Genomic DNA, 26,859 nt, shown 5'->3' with positions numbered 1-26,859 from the left:
ATGACCTTTTCCATAGAGACCATACATATTTTACCTAAAAATCGACCCCAAAGTCAGAATTATCTACAAAAAAACACCTGCTGCTTTTGCAACCCAAAAAAAGTTATAACTTTGAACACGTGTAACTTCTAAAATACTGAACCGATTTTAACCATTTTTTGGATTCAACCCCTTTGAACTATTACAAGTCGAATGCGATACCATTGTGCGGCGTTCTTCAGCCGCTCGTCGGCTATCGCTTGGCGATTCCCGACGTGTTTCAGACGCTCCGCGGCCCTCATGAGTGTGCGTCCGTTGCGCCTAGGCAGTTTTCCGCCGCCCGTCCGAGTAGCCCGCCGAGCGCATCCTCCGCTCCGTCGCTGTCGTCCCGTTTACAGCGACACAGCGTTAACCTGCTACCGACTGCTATGGTGCGGATTAATGCCGGGACTCAGGTCTTCGACACGGCGGCGCTCATCGACCCGTGCACGCGTACGAGCTGCATCGACAGCGTTCAGCGTTCGACCAGAGATGGGGATGAGCAGGTTTGCTCGGCCACCGTGAGCTCCAAACGGGACAACATGTTTATGTGAGGGGCCACTGTATGGCTTTCGCTCTCGTCCGCGCTTGACCTTCTTGTCCGCACTTACGCTCTCGCTCTCATCCGAGCTCGCGCTCTCCAAGCTTACCCGATTAGCGATGTAAAGCGGGTAAGAGCGCTACTATAGTTATACCCGTTACTCGTAGAGTAAAAGGGTATACTAGATTCGTTGAAAAGTATGTAGAAAGTATACATAGAAGCAGCGCAAGTTTGTCGATTCATGTTGCCACGCCCACTCTAACGCCCACAAAACATTCAGTGTTAAAAACTCTCATTCGCACTTCAAATAGCTGAGTAACGGGTATGAGATAGGCGGGGAACTGGACTATAGCGCTCTCTCTTTTTTGTAATTTTTTTTATTCAATGTATGTGTGTATTAATGATTAATTAATGATTCTGATCACTACCTCACCTTCTTCTTCAAAACGCGAGCCTTCCACGTTTCCATGTAGCGGTTAACCAGCTTATCAACCTTAACATGGTGTTAGGCTCTCCCGATGACATCAAAGGCGCTGTCGAACTGTTTGCACGGAACATTCGTTTTGCTGCTGAGTCAACAACGTGTGGACACGTCACAAACTCTTCCAATCCACCCTCTTTTAATAGTTTTTTATAGTTTTGGTTTATCGGTTTGTATGCGTTGCAGTTTCTGAAATCTGCATGCTTAAGCTCAACTTTCTAGCTTTCATAGTTCCTGAAATCGTGGCGTTCATACGGAAAGACAGACAGACGAACAGTCGGGAGGAAAGTTAGACATCGTCAGATCGTCTAACGTCTTTTTGTAAGATCATACGACTTTGAAGATTCACATATAAAAGCAACCGAATCCGGGATACCAGGACTTAGACTGGAAGGATCAAGGGCCGGCAAAAAGGAATACTCCTGAAGGGAGAACTACAATAGTACCGGCTGTGCCAAAAGATATAAAAAAAAGTCTCAAGATGGGCGGCAAGGAGTCCAAAGCATCCGACAATACCGCTAATGTGATCAACACTGTGGATGTCATCGACCACAAAGATGAAATCCTAGCGTCGGGACCATCACCATGGAAAGGACCGTACCCAGTATCCCGCAACCCCAATAGTGCATAGCGCGGGATACATAGTCCGCTCAGCAGATATGAGCAGTGTAGCGAGCAAAACTGCAATTAAAACTCACTTGCCTACCACCGAACATAAAATTGTATTTATTTTTTTTATTACTAGACTGACCCGGTGGACTTCGTCCCACCTACCCGTAATTCAGTTCATGCTAAATAAACATAAACAATTTTTTTCTCTGTGTAGCATGAAAACAACTAATGAAAACTCCCTATAATTTTTATACCCGTTACTCGTAGAGTAAAAGGGTATACTAGATTCGTTGAAAAGTATGTAACAGGCAGAAGGAAGTGTTTCCGACCATATAAAGTATATATATTCTTGATCAGGATCAGTAGCCGAGTCGATCTGGCCATGTCCGTCTGTCCGTCCGTCTGTCCGTATGAACGTCGAGATCTCAGGAACTAAAAAAGCTAGAAAGTTGAGATAAAGCATACAGACTCCAGGTACATAGACGCAGCGCAAGTTTGTCGATTTATGTTGCCACGCCCACTCTAACGCCCACAAACCGCCCAAAACTGCCACGCCCACACTTTTGAAAAATGTTTTGATATTTTTTCATTTTTGTATTAGTCTTATAAATTTCTAACGATTTGCCAAAAAACTTTTTGCCACGCCCACTCTAACGCCCACAAACCGCCCAAAGGTGCCACGCCCACACTTTTGAAAAATGTTTTGATATTTTTTCATTTTTTTATTAGTCTTGTAAATTTCTATCGATTTGCCAAAAAACTTTTTGCCACGCCCACTCTAACGTCCACAAAACCGCCAAAAACTGTATGTGCTGAAGACTCTCCTTCGCACTTCGAATAGCTGAGTAACGGGTATCAGATAGTCGGGGAACTCGACTATAGCGTTCTCTCTTGTTTAATATTGAAAAATTCAAGAAACAAATTTTACCAAAAAAAGCAATTATTTTTAAAATTTTTCAATTTCCAGAGCGTTATTATGTATGTATGACAAAGAATGAAATATAAATTACTGCTTCGTTCACGGGAACAAAACAACAACAACATTCGCGACTTTGCTCGAATGCACATGGCGAACACAAAAATAAATGACATGGCTCTCTTTGCAGTCGAGTCTAACTGTTTTTTTCTGGCTCTCTTTCAGTTGCCCACGCTAAAATGATGTATGTATGCGTACACACGCATTGAACGTTTTCAATGCTTGCTTAGCGAGCTTGCATTTAATGCAATTTAAATTTATGTTTTTTATTTCTTAAAATAGGTTGCAGGTGGAATTAGAAAATGTAAATCATAAATACGAATCTGGAAATTTTTTTTCTGATTTTTAAAAAAAAACTTCAAGTCTCTAAGACATGTGGTTTGGCCATGGCTGTGATATATCAGTCAGTCAGTGAGGACAAAGCATTTTATATATATAGATAATAGATAGAGCAGTTTACAAAACTAAACTAACTTAAGTAATATAGCACTGGCTGCAGGGCCTATGGCTATTTTTATTTATTTTTTTTTTTTTTAATCTAATTAATGGCTAGTTGGTCAAATGATTTTTTTTTTTTAATTTGGTGGAATAGTTCCCTTTTTTTTGGAAACGTATGATTTCGTATGTTTTCTGGGTTGGGCTTGCTAAGAAGGTATAGGGGGTTAGTGTTGCTAAATATGGCTTGCTTGGTTTGTATAAGGGATGGACATGAGTTCATTATGTGGCTTATTGAAAGATCTCCTTGGCAAAAAGGGCAAACTATTATTGGATTTGGATTTAGGTAGTGTTGGTGGGTTATTTTTGTGTGTCCTAGACGAAGTCGTATTATTTTTATACCCGTTACTCGTAGAGTAAAAGGGTATACTAGATTCGTTGAAAAGTATGTAACAGGGAGAAGGAAGCGTTTCCTCCCTTATAAAGTATATATATTCTTTATCAGGATCAATAGCCGAGTCGATCTGGCCATGTCCGTCTGTCCGTCCGTATGAACGTCGAGATCTCAGGAACTATAAAAGCTAGAAAGTTGAGACTCCAGAGACATAGACGCAGCGAAAGTTTGTCGATTCATGTTGCCACGCCCACTCGAACTCCCAAAACTGCCACGCCCACACTTTTGAAAAATGTTTTGATATTTTTTCATTTTTGTATTAGTCTTGCAAATTTCTATCGATTTGCCAAAAACCTTTTTGCCTCGCCCACTCTAACGCCCACAAACCGCCAAAACATGTAGTGTTGAAGACTCTCCTTCGCACTTCCACCAGCTGAGCAACGGGTATCGGATAGTCGGGAAACTCAACTATAGCGTTCTCTCTTGTTATATCTGTGTTGTTTATGTTTGGGGTGACAATTAGTGGCATATTGCTTGCTGATTTTGCAGTTCATTTCCTTTTATTCCTGAATGGCCAGGAATCCACATTATTTTAATTTTAGGGGCATGTTGTGTTAATAGGGATCTGATTCGGTTTGGGTAAAAGCGGTTGTTATTCGGGTTTTTGATTGAGTCTATTGCCGATAGGGAGTCGGAACAGATAATAAATTTTTCTCTTCGGGTTTTAATTAGTTCTATTGCTTTTAGTATGGCAATTATTGCGGAAGTGAGGACGGATGAGTATGGAGGCAGTATGCCCTGCTTCCAGATGTGGCTTTAGCTTATATTTTGTGTGTTCGAATAATTTTCTGTATGATTCTGGGGATGTTTCTTGTTTCTTGTGGCCTCTAAGTGATGTGTCTATTAGGTAGGGGAGGATCCATGATGGCTTGCATTTATGGAGTTTTATTGGTTTGTAGGGTAGGTTAAGTTCTAGGCTGAGTTTGATTGTTTGGCCTATTATTGATAGTGTTTTCTTTTTAGATTTGTTGTGCTTAACAAATTTGTGAATTGGCGTGTTTTTCGAAAAGATTAGGTTTTGGGATAGCTTGGCTATTTGAAGGTCTCGTTTCATTTCTAAAGAGGGAATATTTGTTTCGTAGAGTAAATTATTTATTGGGGTAGAGCGATAGGCTCCGAGGGCTAGGCGGATTGCGGAGTTGAATGGTGTTTTTATTTTGTTTAGAATGCTTTTGGAAGCGTGGCCGTATATAAACAGGCCATATTCTAATTTGGCGATGACCGTTGCCTTTGCTACATTAAGTAGAGTATACGTGTTGCAATTAAATTTGAGACTGGATAGACATTTTATTATATTTAGCTTATTGTAGAGTTTGGGTAAGAGTGAATATATGTGTGTGTTCCATTTATATTTGTTGTTTATGGTTATACATAGAATTTTTAGGGAAGTAACGGTAGGAATTTGGATGTTGTTGCAGCTTATCTTGCAAGTACAGTGATGTTTTTTACATATGTGGAGGTGTTGGCATTTTGATAGGGATAGCGATGCCCCTGAGTAGGAGCCCCAATTCCCTATTTCATTTAATAGGTTGTCTAGGCTGATGTTTGTGTTTTTTTTTTAATTTTATATAAGGAAGAAGTCGTCGGCGTATGCGTTAAATTTTATTTCTTTGTATAGGGAAATGATATTGGATAATTTATTAAAAGCTATGAGAAAGAGTATTACGGATATGGGTGAACCTTGGGGGATTCCATTGGATAGGGGTAGTGGGCTTGATGTATGCGGACCGACACGGACAATTATTTTCCTGTTAATCATAAAGTTTTTCATGTAGTTTACAATTTTTGGGCCTGTTTTCCATTCCTGCAGCTGGTGGATTATGGAGTGCACACCTACTCGATCGAAGGCTCTTGAAAAGTCAAGAGTGACGAGGGAGGTGTGCATTTTTGACTTCGTTATGAGATAGTCTACATAGAGTATCCAAATTGGTTTTCGTTAAGTAGGTTGCTATGTGTCACCAACCACCAGAGTCTTTTTGCTATAATTATACCCGTTACTCGTAGAGTAAAAGGGTATACTAGATTCGTTGAAAAGTATGTAACAGGCAGAAGAAAGCGTTTCCGACCATATAAAGTATATATATTCTTGATCAGGATCAATAGCCGAGACGATCTGGCCATGTCCGTCTGTCCGTCCGTCTGTCCGTCTGTCCGTCTGTCCGTCCGTATGAACGTCGAGATCTCAGGAACTACAAAAGCTAGAAAGTTGAGATTAAGCATACAGACTCCAGGGACATAGACGCAGCGCAAGTTTGTCGATTCATGTTGCCACGCCCACTCTAACGCCCACAAACCGCCTAAAACTGCCACGTCCACACTTTAAAAAAGGTTTTGATATTTTTTCATTTTTGTATTAGACTTGTAAATTTCTATCGATTTGCCAAAAAACTTTTTGCCACGCCCACTCTAACGCCCACAAACCGCCCAAAACTGTCACGCCCACACTTTTGAAAAATGTTTTGATATGTTTTCATTTTTGTATTAGACTTGTACATTTCTATCGATTTCCTAAAAATCTTTTTGCCACGCCCACTCTAACGCCTACAAGCCGCCAAAAACTGTCAGTGTTAGAGACTATCCTTCGCACTTCCACTAGCTGAGTAACGGGTATCAGATAGTCGGGGAATTCGACTATAGCGTTCTTTCTTGTTTTTGTATAGTTTGTGTATATTACGTTATTGTTCGGTTTACAAATTATTGGTGCACGAATGTATATGTATGTATAATTCCATCAGTATATATGGCAGCACCCAGGATCCAACGCGTCAAAATCTCATCGCTGAGAATTAAAGTGGGGTAAGTTTGACAGGGGACCTCGTAGTGTAGTGGATAGCGCAACTACCTGTCAAACACGAGGTCGTGGGTTCAAACCCTACCCATGACGGGAGCATGGCCACACAATCTTCCCTCTCAAAAAGTACTTTTCTAGTTTTTAGAAAGTATTATTCCATTCAAAATGCCTAATGCAACAATCTTCGGCAACTTCCTCTTGCCAAACCGCCTTCACCCCCTCTCCACGCTATATGGAGTAAAGCGGGGTCCCGCTACATAGTTACCAAGTGCACTCTGTGTTCTGCGAACAGCAACAACACCCAGCAGGGCCTGACGCGTTACCAGACTGTTGGCTTTTCTACGACTAGCAATATCACCGTAGACGCCACTCCCCGATGACGTTAGGTGGCAGCCCCACCACTGGGATAAGCCGCATCTGGCCAATCACCAGATCAGTCGAAGAACCTAAAACCGATTACCGAAACAAATACGAGAAAATTAGGCTCTCGTAGAAGCCCTAAGTTCCCGAGAGGAATAACAAGGAATTAAAAAAAAAAAAAAATTGACGGAACACTGTTCCCGTGTTTTCTCTATATTTATATATATGCATATATATGTATTTATTTTTATACGATTAGCAAATATATGTATATTTGAAAGTGGAACTATGAAGGACTTACAACACTTACAGTTTTTGGGGGCTTGTGGGCGTTTCCTTGTGGGAAAAAGTTTTTCTGCAGATCGATAGAAATTTAAAAGACTAATAAAAAAATGAAAAAATATCAAAACATGTTAGAAAAGTGTGGGCGTGGCAGCTTTGGGCGATTTGTGGGCGTTAGAGTGGGCGTGGCAACATGAATCGACAAACTTGCGCTGCGTCTATGTCTCTGGAGTCTGTATGCTTAATCTCAACTTTCTAGCTTTTGTAATTCCTGAGATCTCGACGTTCATACGGACAGACTAACATGGCCAGATCGACTCGGCTACTGATCCTGATCAAGAATATATACTTTATATGGTCGGAAACGGTTCCGACCGTGTGTGATCGGTTACATACTTTTCAACGAATCTTATATATATGCAGTCGTCTTGTGCCTATAAAATGTAATCCTGATCAACGGTAATGCTTTCAGAATTTTTAGCAGCCAAAACAACAATCGGGCAGAACAGGCAGCAGTTTGTTACTTAGCTATGTACGTGCTAGAGTTCTATACTACTTGCGTAATATTGCAATATTGCGTAGTTTACAGGAATTACTTTTAATTTTAAAGTTAACCTTTTGACTGTTTTTATTAGCTATTTTTACCATATATCAATAGCGATTTTTGAGTGAGTTTATTTTAGTTGGTTACATCGATAATTGGCATCGATGCCCGTATGGATAGGTTATAAAAGCGAATAAATTGACAGCATAAATGTGTCTCCCAGTTTGTCATGCTTAAAGAACTTCGATACCTGACAACCCTTTTTGCAAGAAAACTCTTTTCTTTTTTAATTGTTTTAAGTGTTTAATAGAATAGTGGGACTAACCTTAGACTTTAAAAATTAATTTGGAAAAAAAATATAGAGCAAGAAAGCGGCACTGAGACTCTACAATAAGCCAAAAGACAATTCTATCCCTATACATTTTAATGATCAGCAAGAGGGCTGAGCCCATGGGCAACGCAGTTGTTGAGCATCTTCTAGGCATCATCACAAGTGGGTTGTCTATAAGAAAAGCCCGGTATCGATCTTATCCAAAAGCGATTTGTGATAAATATTCCCAGCATCTCTACGATACTTGCAAATATAAGAAATGCGCAGAATTTTACAATATTCGATCTTAAGCCGGGTTACCATCAAATCGATTTTTCAGAAACTGATTAAGAAAAGTCCACATTCTCGCTCAAAAACGGAAAATATGAGTTCTGTAGATTACCATTTGGACTCAAGAACGCACCCAGTGTTCTGTAAAAAGTTTATGCGAAGCCGGCATGAGAATATCTCAAATCTCCCCTAATAGGGAAAAAAGGAAAAGGCAGCACACATCAATCGAGAAAAATGTGAATTAAATTAAGACTACAAATAATTCTAGGATCAGAAGACGTGGATCTAGCGTACCCCGATTTTAACAATCCTTATTTATCTAACAACGGATTCTTCCGCTTATGGCTGTCACAATAAAATCGTAAAATAACTTTTATCTCAACAACAATCCGGGACAACGAAATTCATTTAGCCACAAATGAGCGGAATCTCCTAGCCTTTGTATTGAGAATTTGTGATACAGGGTGTTAATGTGAGGGGCCACTGTATCGCCTCTGCGCACAGAGCTTTCGCTCTCGTCCACGCTCGCCCCTCTTGTCCGCACTTACGCTCTCGCTTTCATCCGAGCACGCGCTCTCAAAACTCCGCGGTCGGCCGCCGCCGATCACCCGAGCCCGCCTTAGCGATGTAAAGCGGGTAAAAGCGCCGTTCTAGTTTTAAGCTACAAGTCAGTCTCATGTACATTCTCTGTGCTTATTCTTCGGTGGTGTTCTTTTTCAACTTTCGCCCTGCGCAGTGGGTAAACAACTTAAATATTTATACTGACCATCAGTCTTTGACACACGCAGTATCCAATAAAAATACGAATTGTATATAATAAATATAATTGATACATTACCAAGCAATAACCGACAGAAATTCTGATATATAATTGTAATAATTATCCAAACTGATTTTAAAGTTATTGACGCCGACCGTATGAGCGGATAAAGGGCGTTGCCTTTAAACCGTGGCGTTACATTCGAATTGCTTATCTATCGATCGTTTCAAAGCCGTTTCGCGACAGTTACAGTTATGCAAACAATTCCAAAATTTGTATAACATCAAATAAACTGGATAAATAATAAAGTTAATCAATATCAAAGAGAAAATATCCTTCTGTTTACTTATACTTAATATACTAATATAAATTTATTAGGGAAAAATAGTTTTATGTAATTTATAATATATAGTATATAGTAAATATATAAAATCTAATAAAATCACTTACATTTGGAACTTTTGATAAAACAATACATTGGGAAAATTTTAATAGTTTAGCATGCTGATACTAAGTTTTTTTCAACTAGTAAAGAACCAAATTCTTCGCCTTCTTTTACTTACTTAATAATTGTAAATACTTAATAACGTAATTGTTTTTGTATTCTTTTTTAGTTGAAAACCTGCATTAAATTAAGAAGTCGGATGGGGGGGTGAAATACTGATGGACCGGAAATGGATATTAATTATTATTAATTAGTGCCTGCAGAACAGCTATCAGTCAACAGAAGTTACCCCCAAGATTAATAGAATATACTGTATTACAAAATTGCAACTTATAAAAATAATAACAATTTATTAAAATCACTCTCATTCAATATACTTTAAACCAATTAATATATATACTTGAATTCCATACGAAATAAATATTGAATATTGACCTGCGCAACATCATATACTATATACTCGTTATATAATAACGAAGACTTGAAATTTTCGTTGGTAATGGTTTCTCCATACGGAATTTCAACCCCATCACTTCTTATATAGCTCTTAGTAGGATCTGGCATTGTGCGACCACGACCAAAACAACTATGTTTATTATTTGATAGTTTATTAATATATTTAGCTGAGGTGCATTCCATCATATCTCCCAAAGCAACTTCAGATAGAAGCATTAATCCAGTAGAGTTTTGTTGACTTGTGCAACAATAATTTGCTGATTTTGAAACCATATCAGCAAAATAAAGGCCTTTTCCGAACATATAACCTGTTGGTGGCGCTTCTGGGGGAGCAATTTTTAAACCATGCGATAATATACCAACAAAATTAGTTAAACGGGATCCGTGCCATAACAATTTTCTGTTATGTAGCTTTTTGAATGGTTTAAAACGCCTTGCTTCTCCTTGGCGAGATACTTTGAATACATCAATAATTTCTAGATCATAAGATTTGTGGGTAGATGCGTGAGTGTTTTTTACGTACTGGCTCAGAATCGAAAATTCTTCACTATTTTTGTCTAGTGGCACCAACTGAGTCTTTATCTGTGCGTAATGTTTATCTAAATGATGACAAGAATCAGATCCATCTTCGCTTTTGATTAAACTGTACGCAACCTCTATCTCACTTAATGAATCAAGCATTTGCCGCAAGTCTTCAATTTGTTGATGAGTTTCAATTAATTTTGGTGATTGTACTCCAAAATTATGAGGAATTAACGTATAAAACCTATTTGTTGCATCAATAAGTCTAGCAGTATTGGAACCGCATTCTAGTATTTTAAAAATTTCAGTCACTACTCTGTATGCAGATTGAATTTGATGGGCACTAAGCTTTCCCAGCGGCATTTTATCCATGTCAATATGGAATTCCACCAATGTTTTTTTCATTGAGTCAACATCAAAAATTAGCTTAATTAAATTTTGCACAGAAATCTCTAATTTGGAGTTTATAAAATGGCTATCGTGATTTACCAACTTTTGGTCATCCCCATACTGAATTTCGATTGGGTACATTCGACCAGTTATTTTAACAAAGTTGTCTCGTTGCTCGTATTCATTTCCAGTCTTATCTGTATAAACTTCTTTAAATTTATTTTTCGCAGATTGGCATGTGTCGAATTCTTCAAGTTTTGAGCTTCCAATATTTGTTCCGATTCGACCCCATGAACGAAATATCCAATATCTGTAATAAAAAGCATGTTGAATATTATTATCTATACTAAAAATTTATACCCGTTACTCGTAGAGTAAAAGGGTATACTAGATTCGTTGAAAAGTATGTAACAGGGAGAAGGAAGCGTTTCCGACCATATAAAGTATACATATTCTTGATCAGGATATATAGCCGAGTCGATCTGGGCATGTCCGTCTGTCCGTCCGTCTATCCGTCCGTCTGTCCGTCCGTATGAAAGTCGAGATCTCAGGAACTATAAAAGCTAGAAAGACTCAGCATGCAAACTCCAGAGACATAGAAGCAGCGCAAGTTTGTCGTTTCATGTTGCCACGCCCACTCTAACCACGCCCACTCTGTTGCCACGCCCACTTTTGATATTTTTTGTATTTTTTTTTTTTTTTTTTTAATTGCTATTCCTCTCGGGAACTGAGGGCTTCTACGAGAGCCTAATTTTCTCGTATTTGTTTCGGTAATCGGTTTAGGTTTTTTCGACTGATCGGTAATTGGCCAGATGCGGCTTATCCCAGTGGTGGGGCTGCCACCTAACGTCATCGGGGAGTGGCGTCTACGGTGATGTTGCTAGTCTTAGAAAAGCGAACAGTCTGGTAACGCGTCAGGCCCTGCTGGGTGTTGTTGCTGTTCGCAGAACACAGGGTGCACTTGGTAACTATGTAGTGGGACCCCGCTTTACTCCATATAGCGTGGATAGGGGGTGTGGCGGTTTGGGAAGGGGAAGTTGCCGAAGATTGTTGCCTTAGACATTTTTTGGATGGAATAATACTTTCTAAAAACTAGAAAAGTAATTCCTTGAGAGGAAAGATTGTGTGTCCATGCTCCCGACATGGGGGGGTTTGAACCCACGACCTCGTGTTTGACAGGTAGTTGCGCTATCCACTACACTACTAGGCCCCATAAATAGTCCTGTAAATTTCTATCGATTTGACAAAAAACTTTTTGCCACGCCCTCTCTAACGTCCACAAACCACCAAAAACTGTCAGTGTGGAAATTTCTCCTTTGTACTTCCACTAGCTGAGTAACGGGTATCAGATAGTCGTGAATCTCGTTTTTTTTAAGTTTTTAACCGTATGCGAAATTTCACAAATAATACTTAGTTTATTTTAAATAGTAAAGAACCAAAGAAAGTTCCTCGCCTTCTTTTACTTATGTTTTGTTTGTTGTTTTTTTCCTAATTATACCCGTTACTCATAGAGTAAAAGGGTATACTAGATTCGTTGAAAAGTATGTAACAGAAAGAAGCGTTTCCGTTATATAGTATATATATTCTTGATCAGGATCAATAGCCGAGTTGATCTGGCCATGTCCGTCCGTCTGTCTGTCCGTCTGTATAAACGTCGAGATCTCAGGAACTTTAAAAGCTAGAAAGTTGAGAATAAGCATACAGACTCCAGAGACATAGACGCAGCGCAAGTTTGTCGATTCATGTTGCCACGCCCACTCCAACGCCCACAAACCGCTGAAAACTGCCACGCCCACACTTTTGAAAAATGTTTTGATATTTTTTCATTTTTTTTTTAGTATTGTAAATTTCTATCGATCTGAGAAAATTTTTACACTCTAAACCGCCCAAATCTGCCACGCACATACTTTTGAAATTTTTCACATATTTTTTCGTTATGTAATTTAACTCTATATGCCAAACATTTTTTGTCACGCCCACAAGCCGCCAAAAACGGTTGTAATTTCTCTTCGCACTTTCACTAGCTGAGTAACGGGTATCAGATAGTCGGGGAACTCGACTATAGCGTTCTCTCTTGTCTTTAATATTAAAATCTTGTACCAAATGATCCCTAACAGAAAGCTTGTTTGAATCGGTTTGGATAGCGGACAAATTATTAAAATAATATTTAGAATAAAAAAAATGTTGGAATGAATGAGTAAGAAACATAAAACTATCGGGAAACGCAATTTTTACGCATTTAAATGCTTGTTATTGAACTCATTGAAGAGTACCTACCGCAATACTCCTCGATCTCCTCTCCATATTTGGTTTGCTAGTTTCCATCCAGCCTACAAACAGCAACTAGCTATCACGCCAACAATAATCGATTTTTTTAAATTTTTCCTGTCAATTTTCAACAATATTTTCAAACATTTTGCCAGCACTCCCACTAGCTTATAGTCGAGGAAATCTACATCTTACCTTAAAAAGTTCTGAATTTGTTATACCCGTTACCTGTAGAGTAAAAAGGTATACTAGATTCGTTGAAAAGTATGTAACAGGCGGAAGAAAGCGTTTCCGACCATATAAAGTATATATATTCTTGATCAGGATAAATAGCCGAGTCGATCTGGCCATGTCCGTCTGTCCGTATGAACGTCGAGATCTCAGGAACTTTAAAAGCTAGAAAGTTGAGAATAAGCATACAGACTCCAGAGACAGACGCAGCGCAAGTTTGTCGATTCATGTTGTCACGCCCACTCTGCCACGACCACACTTTTGAAAAATGTTTTGATATATTTTCTTTTTTTCATTAGTCTTGTAAATTTCCCTCGATTTTCAAAAAAATTTTTTGCCACGCCCACCAATCGGCCAAAGCTGCCACGCCCACACTTTTGTAAAATGTTTTGATATTTATTGTTAGTAATGTAAATTTCTATCGATCTGAAGAAAAACTTTTTGCCACACCCACTCTAACGCCCACAAACCGCCAAAAACTTTCAGTGTTGAAGGGCCTTCTTCACAGCTGAGTAACGGGTATCAGATAGTCGGGGAACTCGGCTTTAGCGTTCTCTCTTGTTTTATTTGTATTTACACAATGTATTTCTGTTTTGATGTTGAGAATAAAATCCTATGAAGTCCCAAACGATCCAAAATTTCAAATTGCTCAATAATTGATGAATACCCAACACTACACTTACAGAAAATGCACTAGTGATTTTGAAAGCGTAGACAAGTTATAATACTTACTTTTCCATTTTATCCGCTTTTAAAAGTTGCAATTTGTAATAGGAGTTTTTATTTCGCTGAATGTCAGTCAAGCCCAGCACAATATTGTATTTATTTTTACCGTCCACGTACACATGTGCGATGTCCTCAAGCCCAGTGTCCGGATCAACAGCTAGGCCATCTTTTACTTTATATGTCCGTGATATTGGCATGGATTTTGTATATATACTGTTTGACTTTAAACTTTTTGATTCCTTTGGAATTCTAGATTTTGGATCTGTTCCCCAACTACAAATACTTGTGCTTATTATATAATTAATAGCTCCGTCTTTATCAGTTTCGACAAAATCTAAAAATTCAATTGGTACAATATGTATTCCAAGCTCCTGTGCTGACTTCATACGGATAGATTTTTTTTGTATTTCTAATTCTGTTGATATTATTGCTATTGTGTTTTCCGATATTTTAACTTCAAACTTTCCGCCCAATTTTTCTATTCGACTTCTTAGATTTTTCTGCTGGTCCTTTAAGCCTATAATTGAAAACTTTAAATTGTATAATGGGGGATTTATACGAGTTATTTTTGGCCTGAAATAAAAAGAGAAAAATAAATATTATATAAAACAATAAATGACACTTTAAATTAAAGACTACATGTTATAACGCTCAAGAGTGTTATGTCTCATGTTTTTATGTCACAAAGCTATTTCACTATAGGTATAAATAACGCCCAAAAGTAAAATAATACAAGAGAGAAGGCTCTAGTCGAGTTCCCTGTCTATCTGATACCCATTACTCAGCTAGTGGCAGTGCGAAGGAGAAATTTTAACACTGACAGTCTTTGGCGGTTTGTGGACGTTAGTGTGGGCGTGGTTTTTTGGAAAATCGAGAGAAATTTACAAGACTAACAAAAATGTGGAAAAATATCAAAACATTTTTCAAGTGTGGGCGTGGCAGTTTTGCGCGGTTTGTGGGCGTTATATTGGGCAACATTGGTTAACAAACTTGTGCTGCGTCTATGTCTCTGGTGTCTGTATGCCTAATCTCAACTTTCTAGCTTTTATAGTTCCTGAGATCTCGACGTCCATGCGAACAAACAGACAGACGGACCGACAAACGAACAATGGCCAGATTGACTCGGCTCTATTCATCCTACTTTAAATGGTCGGAAACGCTTTCTTCTGCCTGTTACATACTTTTCAAGGAATCTAGTAAACCCTTTTACTCTACGAGTAACGGGTATAATAAATAAATAAATGAAATAAAAAGCTGGATAATACCCGGCTTGGACGGAAGGCAAGGCCCGTTGAACATCATATGAGATCTACCGCTGAAACGGCTCTGGCCTAATGACGAATATGAAAATGGCTTTTTTTTAACGTTGAAATAGATACTGAAGAATATATTGGGTAGAAACATCTTGAAGGTTAGGGGGGCGGTAGGGTATGTGGGGGGGTTTTCGGGGGCGGTGACACGTTGCCAAATGAATTGTAAAGGTGAGTATAAAACTAGACAACAAAATTATCATCGTATCTTAAATAGTTGATTACCCATACTGCACAGACTCATTAACTTCACACCAAAACAAACTGGATAAGGTATATAAGAGCTCACATTGAGTTGTGCCAACAACCCAATATTTGTTATAAAGAACTCCACAGCAACACTGGAATCCATTCTTGCGACCGCAGCTCTAATACAAAAATGAAAAAATATTAAAAACATTTTTCAAAAGTGTGGGCGAGGAAGCTTTGGTCGGTTGGTGGGCGTTAGTTCTTCTGGAGATCGATAGAAATTTACAATACTAATAGAAAAATGAAAAAATATGAAAACATGTTTCAAAACCGTGGGCGTGGCAGTTTTGGGCGGTTTGTGGGCGTTAGAGTAAGCGTGACAAAAAGTTTTTTAGCAAATCGATAAAAATTTACAAGACTAATGCAAAAATGAAAAAAAAATAAAACATTTTTCAAAAGTGTGGGCGTGGCAGTTTTGGGCGTTACAGTGGGCGTGGCAAAATTAATCAACAAACTTGCGCTGCGTCTATGTGTTTGGAGTCTGTATGCTTAAACTCCACTTTCTAGCTTTTTACGGCAACTCAAATTATTAAAGGTAATCTTATCCCGAAAAAATCTCCCAGTTGCGACCTTAAACCGCCGATAGTTATAATTGAGCCGAGTTCACTACCATTACACAGCTTTTTAATGTTATAACCAAATTTTGTTACTTTCGACAACGATGAAAGAAATAAACCATCATAGCGATTTCAAAGCCCAGTTAGAATATGACTCCGTTTGCTTGAAGCTGCAATACCACTTCAGCGGCATTTTGTAAAGGGTATCCATCTTTTTGTCAAATATAATTATTGAATAGTTTTGAAAAAAATGTAAAGAGAGTTTCCTATTTACAAAGCTTCTTATTATTATATATAGGTTCATACACAAGCCGGCATCTATTTTGAGGGAGTTTTAATTAATTAAAATGTTCGGAAAATAAATTTTTTTCGGGGAGGTAAGCTATATCCCGGCGCTTTTATCTTATTGAAGATTTTAGAAATCTAAGTTTTGGGTTGTCCACGGTAAGCCCTTTTCACCTCTTTTCATATCCATTTTCAATACATTTCAATAAAAATGCTTCCTTTTCCTTCATCGAATCCAGTTGTTATCGATCAAGTTATTATCGAAAATCTGAACACTATTCCAATCGTACAAATCCAAAAGTCTGTGTAGCCAATAAATCCAAATACAAGGCCGTTATCTTCAATGTCATATTGTCATGCATTTTTATACCCGTTACTCGTAGAGTAAAAGGGTATACTAGATTCGTTGAAAAGTATGTAACAGGCAGAAGGAAGCGTTTCCGACCATATAAAGTATATATATTCTTGATCAGGATCAGTAGCCGAGTCGATCTGGCCATGTCCGTCTGTCCGTCCGTCTGTCCGTATGAACGTCGAGATCTCAGGAACTACGAAAGCTAGAAAGTTGAGATTAAACATACGGACTCCAGGGACATAGACGCAGCGCAAGTTTGTCGATTCATGCCCAAAACTGCCACGTCCACACTTTTGAAAAATTGTTTTGATATTTTTTCATTTTTGTATTAGTGTTGTAAATTTCTAACGATTTGCCAAAAAACTTTTTGCCACGCCCACTTTAACGCCCACAAACCGCACAAAGCTGCCACGCCAACATTTTTAAAAAATGTTTTGATATTTTTTCATTTATTAATTAGTCTTGAAAACTTCTATTGATTTGCCAAAAAACTTTTTGCCACGCCCACTCTAACGCCCACAAACCGCCAACAACTGTCAGTGCTGAAATTTCTCCTTCGCACTTCCACTAGCTGAGTAACGGGTATCAGATAGTCGGGGAACTCGACTATAGCGTTCTCTCTTGTTTTATTACAAATGGAGCCGGTACAACAAATAGGTTACGTAAAACATCAACTAACTACTCAAGAACTATAAACCAATTGGATTTTATTAAATTCGGGAAATATGGTAAATACTTTGCACTTTACAACCAATTTTGGTGACATTTAATGGTAGTTTGCGCACTTTATACATATACTAATTTAAAATGCCCTTTTGCGTTAAAATGTTTGACGAGCGCCCAGCTGCGCTTTGCAAGGACAAAATATTTAATGCTAGTTCAGTAAGCTTAAGTTTCGTAGAAGCAGTTTAAAATTTTAAAGAGTTTATACTTGAATGAAACAATTTTTACAATTCGTGGATATATTTTCCAATGTTTCTTCTTTTTAATTTTGCCCTTGTGCGCAAATGGAAAAGAAATGTAAGGAAAAACGAAAACAAAATGAGAAGTCTAGGTTTTGAATACCTATGTTAATAAACGCTGAAATATTTATACCCCTTACTCGTAGAGTAAGTAAATTTACCACACTATTACCATCATATTCGTCACCTATAACCCGCATGTTATGGCTTGCAATTAATCAGCAATCATGTCTGCTGTGACAGTTCGCGTCGGTTGAAAACCTACTGGCAAATCCCAACCGTCGTCACTATTGTATCATGTCACCCCTGATTTTAAAAGGTCGATTGCGTCTACTACAGTACCAATTCCATATAAGTCTGCCTAACTAATCAAGGAGCAGGGAAAACAAGAAAACAAGAAATACAAGATTATGTTATATTCATGATGTCGTTCTTATATTTATAAAAATACAAGCTTGAGTTAGAGGAGCTCGTTGATTCAGACAATTAGCAACAAAGAAAATGCAATTCATTAACAAGTTTTAAGAGACCAACGGCCAAAATTAAAGTTCTCCCAAACTAAGTCATCTAATATAAAATACCTGTTATTTTTATACCCGTTACTCGTAGAGTAAAAGGACCGAGTCGATATGGCCATGTCCGTCTGTCCGTATGAACGTCGAGATCTCAGGAACTACTAAAGCTAGAAAGTTGAGATTAAACATATGGACTCCAGAGACATAGACGCAGCGCAAGTTTGTTGATTCATTTTGCCACGCCCACTCTTACGCCCACAAACCGCATAAAACTGCCATGCCCACACTTTTGAAAAATGTTTTGATATTTTTTCATTTTTGTATTAGTCTTGTAAATTTCTATCAATTTGCCAAACAACTTTTTGCCTCGCCCACTCTAACGCCCACAAACCGCCCAAAACTGCCACGCCCACACTTTTTAAAAATGTTTTAATATTTTTTCATTTTTGTATTAGACTTGTAAATTTCTATCGATTTGCCAAAGAACTTTTTGCCACGCCTACTCTAAAGCCCTCAAACCGATAAAAACTGTCAGTGTTGAAGATTCTCCTTCGCACTTCCACTAGCTGAGTAACGGGTATCAGATAGTCGGGGAACTCGACTTGTTATCGGACTTAATGACGTTGTAATTTTCTAATGATTCGTATTCTATTTTGTCTCGGTTCACCATTTGGTTATTTGATGTTGTATTTAACAATCGGACAATAGCCATGTTAGCTTTTGCTACCATATTTGCTATAAAAATACCAGGTTGAATTTCTTGGTTGGGTATTAATATATTAATATCGGACGGACTTAGTGAAATTCTGTTGACTACTTCGGATCTTGCTGGTAGAAGAGTTGTGTTATTTCCAGCATTGTATGTAATTTGTACATAAATCGGATATTTTAAGTTATGGGGTCTAATTATAAACCAGTCTTCATTTGGTTTTAAGTCAAGCTGGCAATTGTACTTCTTAATAAAGTCAATGCCTAATATACCATCACATGGTATTGGAAATTTAAAATTAACAACATGAAAATTGTGTGGTATTATGAATTTCCCTGTTTGAATTTCTGTATTGATCATTCCGATGGAGTGTTCGACTCCTTGGCCTATGCCTTGAATATTTATCTGTTGATTAATTATCATCGTTCGTGGATTCGATTTTTTTTTTTTTTTTTTTGTTAAATCTTCTTATTTATTGAATCTTCCCTTTTACTTAAGAGACTAACAATAAGTTTTCAAATCTTATTCTAAGCTAGCTAATTATCATTTTATGAGATGATTTGTGCTATGTGGCCTAACAAATTTAACGCTGGGCTGGTTGATCGTTGCGGTGCAGTCGACTTTGGCTGCATACTCGAAGAAGTTTTCTTGCAAGGGGATTTGGATGTGAGCCTAGTTTTTCCTTGTATTTTACTTTTCTCTCTGTTATTGTCTCAATGACAAGTTTAATTTTTAGGTCTTTGTGTATATTCTCGTTCCGAAGATACCATGGAGCTCCAGTTATGATTCTCAGAATCCTAGACTGTGCTCGCTGTACGATGCATTGCCCCATAGCTCGGAGCCATAGGTCCATATGGGTTTAAGGACGGTGTTATACAAAAGTACTTTGTACTCCAGGCTTAGGGGAGAACCGAACGTTTATAAGCCAGTGTAGATCCTTTGCTTTTAGTCTCAGGTGCGTCGTCTTGGCCTCTATGTGTTTCCGCCAGGTGAGCCGCTTGTCCAGATGAATACCTAAGTATGTTACGTCATCGGCTTGTGGGATGCGCGTGTGGTTCATAACCAAGGGCGGGCAGCTTTGTTTGTTAAGAGTAAACGTAACTTGTTTGCATTTTTGTTCGTTTACTCGTATGCGCCAATTTGCAAGCCAATTCTCTACACATGTTAAATAGCGTGCTAGTTGCATCGTAGCTTTTACTGGGCATACGGATCGACTCAGTATTGCAGTGTCATCAGCGAATGTGGATATTGTTAACTGGTAGTCTGTTGGGATGTCCGCCGTGTATAGGGTGTATAGAATTGGACCTAATACACTTCCTTGAGGCACTCCAGCTTCTGTAGTACAATCGCTTGAAGTGCTTGAACTACATCTAACCGCGAACACTCTTTTGTATAAGTAAGACTTTAGAAGCTTATGTAAGTTTTGAGTAGCAGTTTGGTTATTTTAAACATAAGTCCATCCAACCATACTCTATCGAATGCTTGTGCAACGTCTAAGAATAAAGCTGTACAATATTCCCGATGCTCAAAAGCAGTGCGAATTTCCGTTGTGATGCGGTTAACCTGCTCAATAGTTCCATGTTTTGCCCGAAAACCAAATTGGTGCGATGGGAGTGTGTCGTGAGTTTTAAGGTGGGGACTGATTCGTAGCAGCAGTACTTTTTCAAATAACTTGGAGAGACAAGTAAGTAGGCTTATTGGCCTGTATGATGATGGCTGTGTTTTGTCTTTCCCAGGCTAAGGGATCATAACTATAACTGATTTCTTCCACTTTTGAGGAAAGTATCCAATTTTGGTAATAGCGTTGAAGAGTAGGCAGATTTGTAGAACTGCACACATTGGAAGCTCGATGATCATTTTCGGTGTTATTAAATCGAAGCCAGGCGATTTTCCAGTCTTCAGTTGCTCTCTAATGACTTTCGTTATTTCGCTTGGCCGGAATTCTATGGGATCTTGTGGTGCTAAGTCAGATGCAGTTAAAGGTGGGAGAGTAAATGAGTTAGTGGCTGGATTTGGTTGGAATACCTTTTTGAGATGATCAGCGAAGACTCTTGCTCTGTCCATGTCACTACGAGACCAGTTTCCGGTAGAGTTACGGAGGGGTACGACAGTTTCTGCTGGTGCCTGCAGATACCTGTGGGCTTTCCACAATGAGTTTTTTGTGCTGGTGGGCGTGAGATTCTCGATGTAACGCAGTTGTGCGTCCGCTTCTTTTTCTTAAGCGCTTTAGTAAGTCTGCGAGAGGCTGCTTTTAGTCTACTCTTTGCGCCAGGTGATCTGTGCTCCTGCCACTCCCTTCGAAGTCGTCGTTTTTCAAGAACAAGGAGTTCAGTATCTCGACTTGTCATGTTGAACTTTTTACTGCATCCGTGGGTATCTTGTGGAGTTGACGCTTTTGCTGCTGCAACTAGTGTTGATTCTAGGCTACCAGCAAACTGATCGATGTCTTGCTCGGTTTCCAATGAGCTAGAGAAGTCGGTATGTGAACAAACAAATTTTTAGTACCTCTCCCAGTTGGTCCTGTTGCTTGTGAGTCTATACGGCCGCTCGATGTGTTGCAGTTGGTACAAAAGATTAAAGAGCACCGGGCAGTGATCAGATGAAAGTTCTGAAAGTGCCTCAGCTCTAATCATTGATTGGGATATCCTTTTGGTGATGGCAAAGTCAATCAAGTCTGGAAGCTTTTTGGATTCTATGACATTTTCTTTTAAAAGTGAAATGTCTGCTCCAGTGTCTATTAGAAATGTCAATTTTTTGTTTAAGCATTTGAAAAATTTGCATATATATTTAGATTGAGATTGATCGAACAAACTAGTTTTGTGTATCTAAAGGTGCTTGTTGGTTTTCCGAGGAACCTTGTGTAACTCGGACATTGTTGTTATTGTTATTTCTGTTGTTATAATTATACCCGTTACTCGTAGAGTAAAAGGATCTACTAGATTCGTTGAAAAGTATGTAACAGGCAGAAGGAAGCGTTTCCGACCATATAAAGTATATATATTCTTGCCGAGTCGATATGGCCATGTCCGTCTGTCCGTATGAACGTCGAGATCTCAGGAACTACAAAAGGTAGAAAGTTGAGACTAAGCATACAGACTCCAGAGACATAGACGCAGCTCAAGTTTGTCGATTCATGTTGCCACGCTCACTCTAACGCCCACAAACCGCCCAAAACTGCCACGCCCACACTTTTAAAATATGTTTTGATATTTTTTAATTTTTGTATTAGTCTTGTAAATTTCTATCGATTTGCCAAAAAACTTTTTGCCACACCCACTCTAACGCCCACAAACCGCCAAAAGCTGCCACGCCCACACTTTTGAAAAATGTTTTGAAACTTTTTCACATTTTTGTTCGTCTTGTAAATTTAACTCTATATACCAAAAATCTTTTTGCCACGCCCACTCTAACACCCACAAACCGCCAAAAACAGTCAGTGTTGTAATTTCTCTTCGCTCTTTTACTAGCTGAGTAACGGGTATCAGATAGTCGGGGAACCCGACTATAGCGTTCTCTCTTGTTTTTGTTTTAAATTTTCGAATTTTCTAATAAGCCTATAGTCCTATACGAGTTTATATTTATTAATCTATTTTAGTATCATCTACAGCCCAGGATCCAATAATTGAAGATTTCGTCGCATAGGATTTAAAAGGCGTCAGTTTAAGGAATCACAGTTTTGCAGTTTCACATTTATATAATATTTTAAATAAAAAATTCCTTTTGAAATAACATACAAAAAAAAATTAAATTGTGCAAAAAAGAAATGTAATTTTTATCTTTCTGGCATGCATATTCTGTAGTTAACTGTAATTTATATATTTATAAATAACACTGGTGGGGCAGTGAGGACTTATTATTATTACTTTTCTGGCACTCGTTATTATATCCCAAGATCCCAAGACTCAAATGACTCAGCTTAAGTTGGCAAACAAGTGTTGATTAGGATAAGTGAACAAATATGTCTAACATATCCTATAAATAATTTTAATAACGAATTACACATTTACTTGAAAAGAAAAAATAAATACAATTTTCCAGATAATAAAAGCATATTTAACAAGAGGAACGCCGAGCTGTGGTTGTGGGTTTGTGGACGTGGCAACGTCTACTTCATCTATAAACTTTTGTCAGTTTTCTTTATTTACACACGTATATTATTTTTATAAGCATATATTCAATACATACCTATCCAAATCATCACTGTTTTTTTTAGTTTTTAGAAGGTTTCTGGAAAAAGTAGGTTTACTGGGAGAAATGTTAAAAAAAATCCGTGTAGATGGCATTTTTGACACTGCATTCAAAAAATGGTATGCTGCTTTAAGTTCTTTTGGCACTTTGCAAGCCAATCTTCTTGGTTCTGCTAACAGCTTGTTACATTTGGTCCACTCAGAAAGATTTCCATTACATATATAACCCGATTTATTTAAAGTGAACTGAGAGCTGTTGCATTCAGAACATGATTCAATAGCACCAAATGTCAGTAGATCTGCAGTTTGGTCCAATAACTTTTCTGTGTCACCAGTTACAGGTTCTTGATTATTAGACTTTAAAAGTATATCAATGTCTTTCTTCTTCATTATATTTTTAACGTCATCGCGAAACTTAAAGTAGGCATCACTTTGATCTTTTAAATGTTGATTTTTCTCCATTTCTTCATTTGTATCTGATAATTCCGTTTTAGCTCTTTTTGTTTCTGGCAGTTCTTCAGATTTTATTGCTCTGTAAAACAAGTAAATATATATTATTTAAAATAAGTTTGTTTATTAAGAGCTTAAAAGGTTCCAAATATCGTTAGTAAAACAAGACCGAACGCTATAGCCGACTATCTGTTACCCGTTAATCAGTGGAAGTGCGAAGAGAAATTTTAACACTGACCGGTTTGGCGGTTTGTGTGCGTTAGAGTGGGCGTGGCAAAAAGATTTTTGGAAAATCGATAAATTACAAGACTAAGAAAGATGTGAAAAAATATCAAAACATTTTTAGCGTGGGAGTTTGGGGCGGGTTTTTGTCGTTCTGGTGGGCGTGGAAACATGAATCGAAAAACTTGCGCTGCGTCTATGTCGCTGGAGTGCATGCTAAATCTCAACTTTCTAGCACTTATAGTTCCTGAGATCTCGACGTTCATACGGACAGACAGACAGACGGACATAGTCAGATCGACTCGGCTATTGATCTTGATCAAGAATATATGTAATATTTATTCATTATTGATAATATTTATTATAGTTTATTGATAATTTTAATGTAACATAGTTAAGTTCAACTTTCAACGACTGTCCGACTTGACTGATCGTTGCTGAATAGGACCGACCGACTTATCCACCTTTCCACAACTGACGATCTACAACCTTTTTCTCGACCTTTTTTTACGCTGCAACTGCTTTTTCGATCATTCCGGCCAACTGCACTCCTGATCCTATCGATAGTTTCCTATCAAACTGCCACCACCATCATTGTTTACACTCGGCCATCCTGCACTTGATCGACTGTCCCAGACGATAAGTCATCCTCATTGTTCTGCGCATACTTCCATAGCTTCATGTTATCCGCACTCGTATGCGTCTTGTTGGGACCTTCTCCTTGGACACCTTTACGAACTTCATATCTGCCATTGCGTTTTGCTTTTATTACTTCATATGGTCCTAGACAAGCGCTTGCCAATTTTTTCCCAGCAACACGTTTTACTGCTACCAGATCACCTTATTTGTATACAACTTCTCCTTTACGTTTCTTGTCGTAATGTTTTTTATAAATATCTTGAGCCATTAGTATCACACAATATTTGCCTCCAAAAGTTCCAATAGTCTGTCGTTGGACTTATTCTGCATCTTTACTCCAAACATTATCTCAAATGGTGATTTCCTTTGTAGAGCAACTTATATGGGAATTAATAGTCCTTTGTACTTGCGAAGTGAACTTATACCACTTTGAAGAATCTGCAGCCGACAATTTAGAAATAATGGATAGGATAGATCTATTTATTCTCTCTACCTTCCCATTTCTTCATGGCAACACCAGTTGTTGTTAAGACATGCTCGATTCCATTTTTGTTGACGTAATCTTCAAATTCTCCTGAGGTAAACGCAACTCCTCTGTATGTTATTATTCTACTCGGATTACCAAATACATTTGACCATTCTTCCATTTTTTTCAAAACTTTGTCAGCTCCGGTTGTTTTTATTGTAAAAATCCACACGAATTTTGAAAATCCATGAACAAGTGCGAAGATGTACTTACATATATTGTTTCTGTTAGCGTCTATCGGTCCTAAGTGATCAGCATGCAAAGTGTGTAACGGCTTGTCACCTTTCTCAATGCAGCATAAAAGTCCATCCTGTTTGCCCAGCTTCTTGTTAGTAATAATACACGGAATACACGCGCTGACAAGCCTTGTGACCTTGTTCTCTAGGTGAGGAATCCAAAACTGCTGTTGTATAGAATGTATGGTGTTCTGGTTTGCATAATGTCCGACTCCATGAGCTTCGCTTATAATCTCACGTTCCATTAATTTAGGTACAACAAGCAAATCATTTCCTTTGACAAACTTGAACAAAACTTCTCCCTTCAGTTTAAAGACGTTGTAAGGTCGTTCTTCCAATATCGTGCGTATGGCTTGAATATATTCATCTTTTTGTTGGGCAGCCTTCAACCGACATGATGTCTCAGACTGCTGAGACAATCTACGTGACGCATTCTCTCACCCGCACAATGTTCCGTCTTAAAGTCGAAGTGTGCCATGTACAAAATCCATTCAGCTACCTCTCGAGGAACGTCTTTCTTCTTTCTTGATGGTTTGTGTAAGCGCTATGTTGTCAGTAACCAACTTGAACTCTACAGAACTTCGCTGATTCACATAGCACCAACTTTAATTTCTCTGTCTGTCCATATATTGTAATCCATGTAAAGTTGTAGAATGTCTCGTGATACAAACTCCTGGAATATGTGGTTTATGAATCTTATAAATGCCGCAGGAGAATTGCAGAATCCAAATGGCGTCGTAGCGAATTCATATAAGCCTTCTTTGGTGATGAACGCAGTATATTTTCGACTTGATTCTTCTATTGGGACGTGAAAATAACTGTTCTCTAAGTCCAACGACACAAACACCTTGGCGGCTTGCAGTTTCTCGAGTACATCCTCTATGATCGGTACAGGGAAACCATCCTTAAGCACCATGCTGTTTAATTGGCGATAGTCAATACAGATTGTGTACAGACGGCACGTCTTCTTTCTGTTCTGCTGGCGAAGCTTGAAGTAGATGGTCGAACGATTCCTTCTTTTAACCAGTCATCGACTTGTTTTTAACGGCTTCGGCTTCACCTGGAGGATGTCGACTTGGCTGATGACTTAACAGTTTGATTTTCTCATCCGGCACAGCTCTTAACTGAACAAGTGACTTAGCGAGGTTGGATGATATTCGTCTATCAGGTTTCGTATTATAGTAGCAAACTGGGGAGGAGTATTCACATTACTTTCGGTACAACCATAATCGTGAATACTTATCTGGTTAATGTCTCAGGACAGGCTGACAAAAACGAAAACTTAAACCAATTTGCATTCAGTGTAAATTTAAACTTTGCTAGAAAATCGTATCCAAGGAGAGCATCATCTTCCTTTTTTTCATCCCCTACCACGATCAAATTTTGAACAGTCTCCATATCGTCTAATTGAACAGCTCCAGTGAAAACTCCCAGCGGCATCGTGCCCGCCTTACCCAGGCCACGCAACAAAGAACGACATGGACTTAGCACAACATCTTTTAGCCTCATGTACACAGAGTGCTTCACAACCGTAACATCAGCACCAGGCACGCAATTTAAATACCATTTAGTATAATGTTTTTCAGCCGTTTGGAATCCGTTACCACTTGCACCAATTTCACTGACTGCCGTTCTTTTATTGTTGTTATTATGCTGTTGCTGGCCGCTGCTGTAAATCTGCTGGTATCTGCAGGTATGCATTATAAATTTGTATTCTGTTTTGATGCTCAGTCCATTTACAATATAACGTATCACAGACTTGGT

At 38.4% G+C, this 26,859-nt stretch overlaps 1 protein-coding gene across 3 annotated transcripts in view; it reads right to left on the bottom strand.

Moving 5' to 3' along the window:
* Positions 1-9,244: 9,244 nt before the first annotated feature.
* LOC122622501 (poly [ADP-ribose] polymerase) overlaps positions 9,245-26,859 on the bottom strand; it is a 53,557-nt gene continuing 35,942 nt past the window's right edge. The window contains exons 1-3 of one of the 3 annotated variants that reach the window (XM_043800974.1): positions 15,429-15,536; positions 13,900-14,466; positions 9,267-10,978 (exon numbers count right to left, since the gene is read on the bottom strand). In XM_043800974.1, coding sequence (XP_043656909.1) covers positions 9,688-10,978; positions 13,900-14,279 — 1,671 coding nt within the window. In that variant the 5' untranslated portion in view covers positions 14,280-14,466; positions 15,429-15,536 and the 3' untranslated portion in view covers positions 9,267-9,687. Of the gene's footprint in view, positions 10,979-13,899; positions 14,467-15,428; positions 15,537-23,020; positions 23,555-26,859 lie in introns of those variants that run through there. The other 2 variants (XM_043800971.1, XM_043800973.1) reach the window with 2 other exon arrangements.

This window comes from Drosophila teissieri, chromosome 3R, assembly GCF_016746235.2.
Source record: "Drosophila teissieri strain GT53w chromosome 3R, Prin_Dtei_1.1, whole genome shotgun sequence".
Classification (NCBI taxonomy): Eukaryota; Metazoa; Arthropoda; class Insecta; order Diptera; family Drosophilidae; genus Drosophila; species Drosophila teissieri.
This window is presented reverse-complemented; position numbering and strand designations above follow the sequence as displayed.